We start from the raw sequence: 9288 nt of genomic DNA, 5'->3' as shown, positions 1-9288 counted from the left end.
TAGTGAAAGTGCATTATTTCTTTTAAAATCTTCTCTGCTGCTGGGTATTAAACAAACTTACTAAGTGTATAGTTAAGATAAGCAAGGGTGCTTCTTCCAAAATCGTGAATTTCATGGCCCCTGAGTCAGGAGTTCGTATTAGGGCGGGGCTCTATTTATTACAGTTGAAATGCATCATTTCTTTGAAAATCTTCTTCTCTGATCCTGGGTATTAAATAACCTAACAAAGTACATAGTTATGATAAGCAAGGTTGCCTATTCAGTAATTGTGAATTTCATGGCCCCTTGGTCAGGGGTTTTTGTGTTAGGGTGGGACTCTATTGATTTTAGTAAAAATGCATTATTTATTTGAAAATCTTCTCTGCTCCTGGGTATTAAATATACTAATTTAGTATATGGTTATGATGAGAAAGGGTGCCTTTTCCAAAATTGTAAAATTCATAGACCCAGGGTTGGGGGTTCTTGAAAGAGGGGGGGAGGGGGCTCTATGATTATATAGTAAAAAAGCATATTTAAAAAAATATTTTTTTTTTCTACTCCTGCATGGTGATAAAACAAAGAAACTAATTACATAGTTATGATTAGCAAGGGTGCTTTTTCCAGAATTGTTAATTTCATGGCTTCTTACAGAGTTATCAAAACTTGTGACCCAGGTTCAAGGTTCTATTGTTTCTTGGGAGTTCTTTATTGATAATATAGTGAAAATGTGTGAATTCTTTGAAAATCTTGAGTAAAGTTGGCCAGGAGTCCCATGGAAACACATTGACTTAGAAACCCGGGATTCTGAGGATGTGTAAAAGTATAAGTAGTCATATAGATATAGAGGCAGTCTAGGCTCAAAGTAGTTTAAATCATGACCCCCGGAGGTAGGCTTGGGCCACAATAGACGATCAAAATTGTACATAGAAATATATTTAAAAATATCGTTAAAAATCTCCTTTTCAAAATTAGCAAAGGAATGATAAGTCATATTTATATGGAAGTTTCCTGAAGGTAGTTTATATTTACGTTTGTTCAGATCATAACCCCCAGGGGACGGGTGGGTCCACAATAGACAACCAAAGTTTTACATCGGATTATGTAGGAAAAATTCTGCTAATGAAGAACACCAGGGCCGTAGTGACTGAGGTGAGCGTTGTTTTCCATGAGCATTCTTTTTTCCTTTTTATTTCTTTGTTTCATTTTCTTGAAATGACAAAAGGCCCATGGGCCATATCGCTCACCTGAGCACTTAAGATAGGAAAAAGCAGAAATCAGTTTAGTACTGAAAAGTTTTACTATATATAATTGGTCAGAGGGGATGATTTGAACAAACTTGAATCTACACTACCTGAGGATGCTTCTATATAAATATGACCAAACATAGCTTTGCTGTTGTGGAGAAGAATATTTTTAAAGACTTTTCCTATATAATTCTATATTTAAAAATATGACCAAACATAGCTTTGCTGTTGTGGAGAAGAATATTTTTAAAGACTTTTCCTATATAATTTTATGTAAAACTTTCATCGTCCATTGTGACCCCGCCCTACCCCACGGGGTCATGATTTAAACAAATATGAATCCACACTACCTGAGAATACTTCTATATAAATCTGACAAATCATGGCTTTGCTGTTCTTGAGGAGATGGTTTTCAAAAGATTTTTGTTTATTGTGGCCCTGCCTTCTTAACACCCCCACCCCCCCCCCCCCCCCCCCCCGGGGTCATGATTTGAACAAACTTGATCCTACACTACCTGAGAATGCTTCAAAATAAATATGATCGATCATGGCTTTTCTGTTCTTGAGAATAAAATTGTAAAAGAATTTCCCTATATATTCCTATCTAAAGCTTTCATTGTCCATTGTGCCCCCGCCCTACCCCCGGGGGTCATGATTTGAACCGATTTAATCTTCACTACATGAGGATGTCTTCACGTAAGTTTCATCTTTCCTGGCCCAGTAGTTCTTGAGAAGAAGATTTTAAAAAGATGACATTAATTTTTCACTTAATGTATTTTTAATTATCCCTCCTTAGAAGAGTGCGTGTGCGTTCGGCTCTGGTGAGCTAAAGAAGTAAAAATAACAAATAGTGATCGAACACAGAAAATCTACTAATAATACAAATTTTTGAATAGGGCATAAAACACATACGCCCTGAAATTCCAGAGGTATGATCAGTTGCCTGCGAGGAAGGGCTTCCCTGTTTATCGGTTAATAAATGCTGTAAGCCTTAAGTATTGATCATGTAGAAGGAATATTCAGTAGTCAAATTTAGTATAAAACAAAGGCCTAACTGTAGGTCAGAAATTTTTTATGCAAATCTGTGGCTAATTATTGCCAAATATGAGCAGGACAGACTATACATCTTTCAGGAAGATAATGCACCAGTCCATACACCTAGAGAGACTTGTAGGTGGAAAACTGAAAATGGCATCAACACCATCAATTGGCCCCCACAGTGAAAATAAAACTTCAAAAACGGATTATTTCTCAAATAAAAACTAGACAGGACCTAATTGATAATGTTTTAGAAATCTGGACATCTCTAACTCCAACATATATAAATTTGTATCAATCCCTACCAAAGCGAGTCCGATCTGTTCTGACAGTCAATGGATGCATTACTAAGTACTGATTTTTTGGAGTAAGTACCTTTATTATATTTAAAGATATATGGCCATGACCAAAGTGAAAGCACATTATTTCGGCTCTACGTATCACTTCAGCCATTTTGTGACTTTCAATTTGGTAGTTTCAATAGTAAACAAATTTTAAATGTGATCTGGTACATGTAAAAATGAGAGAGTTTAGTTTTGTTTTTTTAAATAAATGTAAACATTTTTTTGAGATTTTTTTTCCGAATTCAATTCCATTACAATATGAAATCATTTTCTTTCTCGGTGTATTAGTTACACTGTAATAATTTAAGGAATCACTGTTTAGTTTGTTGGGTATGCCAGGGCATCAACAATAGTTGGAAACGTGGGATAATTTGCATGACGGGCAAAACAGACAGTGATTCCTTATATTTTCATTATATTTGAAATAAAATTTTCAATATAAATTTTAAAAATGCTGTCTCATACATTTAAAACACACGAGGTCGCACGTGTTAATTTCAATTGTCCCCACCCATTGACGTCAGACATAAACACAACCGCACGAGACCCTGGCTCCTGAGCTTTCACATGAAGAAAATTAACATTCCAGTTGAATTATCAAGAAATTAACTCACCTAACTTTCAAAGAGCTATAACAGGGAAAACAATTAGAAATGGAAATATTAGTTTTTAATCAACATACTTTCTCTTGTTCTATAGAAAACAGGAATAATATTGCCTATTGGTTTGTTTCTCAATTTCAATTCTATTGTAATTATTATTGGTGTTTTGTAATGCTAAACGTCGGTCAAGTTTTATGATAAATCTACATGCAATGCTAAAATTGATTGAATAGGAAAATCTGTATGGAATTATTCAGAAGGAATGGACCTTTAATGTGCTGTAGGTATTAACCATGAACATTGTCTAACAGGAAACAGTATCCTCTATAGATGCAACAGAAATCTTCTCCTGGAATGGAACATGAACAACAGCAATTTAACATTAAAACTACTATTCTCCAGGACTAGACCAAAAATATTCTCCAGAAATGAATCAAAACATTCATTATGAATGAAACATGTATATTCAAAAGCAAGGGACTATGAATAGGGGTAAGCATCTGCTGTCGATTGGTCACACCTCCCGTGTGCTCCTTGTTAAGATTGAATAAACGGGAAAGTCTGTAGACAATTCAGTGTAAAAATAATGGACCTCAAAATTAGTATGAAAAACGATAGTCAGCATTCGAATTAACAACATATTGTATTTCAAAGCCATTGTTTCGACCATAGTATTTGCGATATGCTGACTTTAAACGAGAAAGTTTATATCCTTGTATCATCAAGTTATTTGTCAATAGCTTCGTTTTAGAAATAGTATCTATATTGCATATTGAAACAAATGGGAGACATGAATGCCATATCTAGGTGAATACTTTATTTCCATGAGGTATCTTTTAAATATGCTTATAAAAACAAAATAAAAGATTAACTGTGAGATAAAAATATTTATTCATGATAACATTTATTTTCAGTATGCAGTGGCACTCCATAGTGAAAATGAGTATTGCATCTTTTTGCATTAAACAAATGACAATTCCCTTTTGATACATTAAATATTTATATTCTTGGTTTTGTTACAAATAAAGTTTCAAAATACAAGCACAATAAACATAATTTTTTTAACAGTGAGCTAAAACATCCCATAGACAGTTAAAACCATTCCTTTGATTATCAATTTTTAGCCAGCCTTTGATTGGAGCACTCCTATGATTGACATTACTTGACCACGCCTTCTATGGATATGATTGGAGCACTCCTGTGATTGACATTACTTGACCACGCCTTTAGATCCTGGTCCTCTCCTTTGTGTACTACAGATTGTACAGCGCTCCTAAAATGACAAGAAAATCAAAGTACTGTGAGAAATAAAATCAAGGACAATAGACAAAACAAATGATAATATGAAATGACTATCTTCCTAGGTGAAATTATAGCAAGAAACCCAAAGGTACAAAAGGGTGAGACAAAACTTACCATTACTTACCATTACCTCTGATGTTTGGAGGTCCGTGTTTGCTCTGCTCCTATTTTGTATTGTTTAATGGACTTTTTAGCTTGAATACTGTTCGTTATCTCCATATATTTCACTTCTCAACCCTTTGTGTTACATATTGTTAAAGTATGGATCAAAGGTAACAGAATAAAAAGCAACAAGTGCCTCCAGTATATTGGTTTTAAAAAGCAGATGTGTATATTTAATTAATGTACGGGAATATCATTTTGAAAGTTGTTTAAAAATTCAAAATTCTTTCTAACAATATCTTTCAAAAAAGATAAATTAAGAGATGTATTGAAAACATAAAAATATTATAGAGTTTGTCGGAACACTAAAATAAAGCAATGTTTTGATAAGGAGAAAAAAAAATCACCATTGAGTTTGTGGGTAAGCAATCTTCGTGGAATGCTGGTTTACAGTGGAATAATACAACATTGCTAGCTCATATCTCAAATCTACAAAACTTGTAATTACTTGTAATTATCTTGTAATTACTCATTATCGGACATATACATGAGCATTTTCCAATACGGATTCACAGCAAAAATAATTAAAACGGATCATGAAAAGGGATAGAAATTTGTAAAATATTACATGACAAAAATGCATGATGACATTAATTGAAAATCTCAAACTTTACAATTGACTTGATTTCACAGAAGAGCTCTAGCCTACCTGTTACTATGATTCGCTGTTGACAAATAGGACAAGACTGACTACCTGGTAAAAAAAATGTTATTCTTTTAATACCTTAAATTTTAGTACAACTTTCCTGCCTACTTCCAAATATTTACATTCTCTTTTTTCTATCAGACCGTGAATATGACATAGAATTTTAAAAAAGCCTGGCTGTCTGGTCATTGTTTATTGTTTCCAATCAAATACCCCCAAAACATTCTTACTTGGTGAATATGCATTCATAAAAACATTACCCCTTCCAAAGAACCTAAACAGGAAGAACATATAAGCATCATTGTCATGTTATCAATATAGCATTAAAATATTGCTTTAAATAACAACAGCTACGCCTCTTCTCTGTGCTTTGACCAGTCTGTCCAATAGATTAAAACTTTCAGCCACCAGAATTCCTCTACAGCCCTCCCTCAATGATATCTAACAGGAAATGAAAGTAAGATTGTCAGATACTGTTGAATATACGTTTTTTAATGCTTTTACAATTTTCAACATTGATGGCATTAGATTTTGAAACTAGTTGTTAGAATAAAAATATGCCTCTGGAGCAAGAATTGTCACTTAGGTTTGTATTAAAAATCTCAAAGCTACATTAGAAATAGGAAAAAGAAGAGTCTGTGAGCAAATGCTCTCTATTTATACCCCCGATAGTATGTGAATAACCCTTTCACGTTGACATGAGAAATATTGTGCTAAAATTTAAAGCATCTGCGCTGAGTAGTTGCTGAGAAAACTGTGACGGAAATTTGTTACGTACAGACGCGAAGATAAATGGGAAGTTGAAATTGGATTCGAACGAAAATGAATCCCATCATATGACATGCCTAAACAAAGAATGTGCTTAAATTTCAATCATCTTTAATGACTAGTTGCTAGGAAAACTGCCACGAAAATTTGTAACGGACAGACGCACGGATAAACATGAAGTTGACATCGGAATTAAAAAAAATATCCCACCATATGACATGTCTAAACAAAAAGTGTGCTAAAATTCAATCATCTGCGATGAGTAGTTGCTGTGAAAACTGTGACTAAAATTAATTATTGACAGACACACATACAAACGGACGCACGAACACAAAAGGGTAAAAGAGTATCCTTTGGAGCGGTGGTATAAATACTGCCTAAAAGAAAGAAAGATATGATCAAAGACCTGGGCATTGATAGAAATATAATTATATACAAATTAGAACAAGAAGCAGAGGAGGTAGCCTTAAAACAAGACATCAACACACTCACTATTATGTCAGAAACGTACTACCACTTTTTACAGACAAACTTAGAAAATTACTGACAATATGCTGTCTTGACTGCGAAACTTGATTTTGCAGTAAAGGCAGCACATTGACAGTAATTGTCTAGTTTTGTCTGTAAAGAAATAGGAATGTCAGTACGTTTCTTAATTAGTAGTGTCTGCATTTTAAACGTTGATAAATATTTATGTAAGTATTGGGAATTATTATTATTATTATTTGTAAAGATATACATTTTTGATATATTGATATAAAAATATCAAGACCACAATAAGCAGTAAACGGGGCCTATCATCAGAGAAAAAAATAGTTAAACATCTTAAATACGCTTTATCATTAAAAGTTACGCTATTTTAAAAGAATACAATATTGCGCGACTTATTATTAATATTGCTTATTTACTACCGATAATTAGTTCGTTCAATAATGTACATGTAAATCGCGCTTTGTTTTTTCTTTTTATTTCAGTTAAAAAACAAACAAACAAGCTAAATCAAGCTTTACATTATTATTATTATTATTATTATTTTTATTATTTTTTTTTTTTTTTGTAAAAAATAAATCAAAATAATATCATAGTAATTTACGATTGGACATACTGTACATGTACATTTATGCTGTTCTTTATTTTGTTTTTTTTTTTTATTTTTTCAATTAAGAAGATCAATAATTTTGAAGTTGATCTGGATTTAAACAAAAATGTAAATTAGAAGTATAAAAATAAAATAATTGAATGAAAGCACATACATATACATAATCTGTACCGTATCTTGCTATGATTTCTCAGAAACCATTTTCCCCCAACCCCTTTTTTTAGTAACAATTGTGATAACCATTATTTTCTTTTTCCTTTTATACAATAAAGAATGTTTTGTCTTATAAATTTACCCAATATAAATTAATGGATTTAAAAAAAAATAAAGAAAATAAATGTGTAAATAAAACATAATACCTGGCTAATTAAAATATAAATATAATTTTTTAAATCATGTTAATAATAATTTCACACTGTACATTAACACGTTTTGCTTGTAGAATGTTTTATTTACATCGAATGACAAACTGGCATGCTGATCGGTCGACACGCTGATTGGTTATCAATCCTTATCGCTAATCCTGATTGACAGCTCTTATACGCAACACCGAACGCGCGTTCGCTTTCTGGGTTCGCTACTGAATTTGGGGTTCACTTTCGGCGTCCGCTGCGGGTTCGCTCGGGGTCAGCTAAAGCGAACCCCAAGCGAACCCAGAAAGCGAACCCGGGGTCTGCTTTGGGTTCGCTTTCTGTTAGGTTGTGTCTGGTCGGTACTGTAGCACCGGATGTCTCTCGATGTTGTTTGTTCTCATCATACTCTTTATTAGAGTCTTCATAAAGAGAATGGCCTCATTAAAAGATCTGTACCTTTGTGAAGAACAAGCTGGATTCAAAAGAGGCAGGATATTTTTCTTGATGAAAATGAAACATGAAGAAACAAAAAATCCTTGTTGATATTGCATATTATTTATCAGTAAGAAAAGATATACAAAGCAAAACTGATGATTAAGAAAAATATGGGGAAAAAAAAATAATGTGAAGTCACTAATTTTCATCAAAGTTTAATTTTCATTGTTTTCGAGGTAGGACGAGACCCACAGAAATCTTCTCCATCAAGAAGTGTAAATTGTCGTCTATAGAACTGCTGAATAACTCTTTATCCACGAAATAAAATCGTCCACTTTAAAAAGTTTCCCGCAAACCACCAAAATATGACATTACAAAAATGTGTGGTTTTATAGTATAATGAATACAGATATCAGAAAATCAAAACTTATGATGTTAAATGTAGAAAACAACAACAACACAAGAAGTAGAGAACCTTCTTAATTTTAGCTTCAAGATAACAGCAAAGAGAAATAATTCAAGAATGAACGTAAAAAACAGAATAAGAAAAGCCTGTGCTGCCTTTGCAAATGATCTCCAATAATCGGAACCAAAAACAAAAATTAGAATTTTGAAGAACTTTATTGGAGTCATCCTTTAATATAGCTTTACGTCCTGGAATCTGAAAAGGGCAATCACACACAAACTAGACACCTTCCAGACAAGATATCACCACATATTACTCACGATTTTTACAGCAAGATGGAGCTGTTTGAAAGAACAGAACATTAATTATTTATGAAAGGAGATACGTTAGATAGGTCATATCTTCAGAACTGAAAGATTAGAGATACCTCGTGTGAATCAAATCTCTCCACAGCTGAAGACTTCATCAAAACCAATAATAACAATGTAAACCATGGCTAAGTCATTCCTGTTCCTCCCAGCAACGTCAATAATATCACAATCATTTTTATGCTGTAAATAATGATCCAGCAAACCTGTTCTCTCCTGAAACTATAAATCCCGCAACCGTTATTTCTAAGCCCTTCCAACACCTTTCTACCTGTAGATTATAGTACTGAAAGATCTTAACCAATGAGTCCCTTAATCCTGGAATTTCCATTCCATTCTGGATTTGGGGGATCAGTCTAATGGGATCCACATGAGTCCCAATGTTATGAAGTAATCCTTTGATAAAAGCTGTCAATAAAGGGTTTCAGAACTTGTTTGAGTACTTTTAAATCCTTTGTAGGTTTAATATTGGGAAACAGAAAGGATCTTGAACTTTCTGGGTTGATTAAAGGAGAGGTGATCTTATATGTTTATCAATACTG

General features: G+C 33.2%; 1 protein-coding gene across 1 annotated transcript in view; it reads right to left on the bottom strand.

Moving 5' to 3' along the window:
• Positions 1–4081: 4081 nt before the first annotated feature.
• LOC133202058 (vacuolar protein sorting-associated protein 41 homolog) overlaps positions 4082–9288 on the bottom strand; it is a 158123-nt gene continuing 152916 nt past the window's right edge. Inside the window, exon 29 of the mRNA XM_061337837.1 lies at positions 4082–4480. Within this exon, the coding sequence (XP_061193821.1) occupies positions 4418–4480 (63 nt within the window). The 3' untranslated portion in view covers positions 4082–4417. The remainder of the gene's footprint in view (positions 4481–9288) is intronic.

The sequence above is a fragment of the Saccostrea echinata genome, unplaced genomic scaffold (genome assembly GCF_033153115.1).
Source record: "Saccostrea echinata isolate AGI-Se365-2 ecotype Australia unplaced genomic scaffold, CSIRO_AGI_Sech_v1 ptg000046l, whole genome shotgun sequence".
NCBI lineage: Eukaryota > Metazoa > Mollusca > Bivalvia > Ostreida > Ostreidae > Saccostrea > Saccostrea echinata.
The sequence above is the reverse complement of the archived record's forward strand: the minus strand, read 5'-3'. Positions and strand labels throughout refer to the sequence as shown.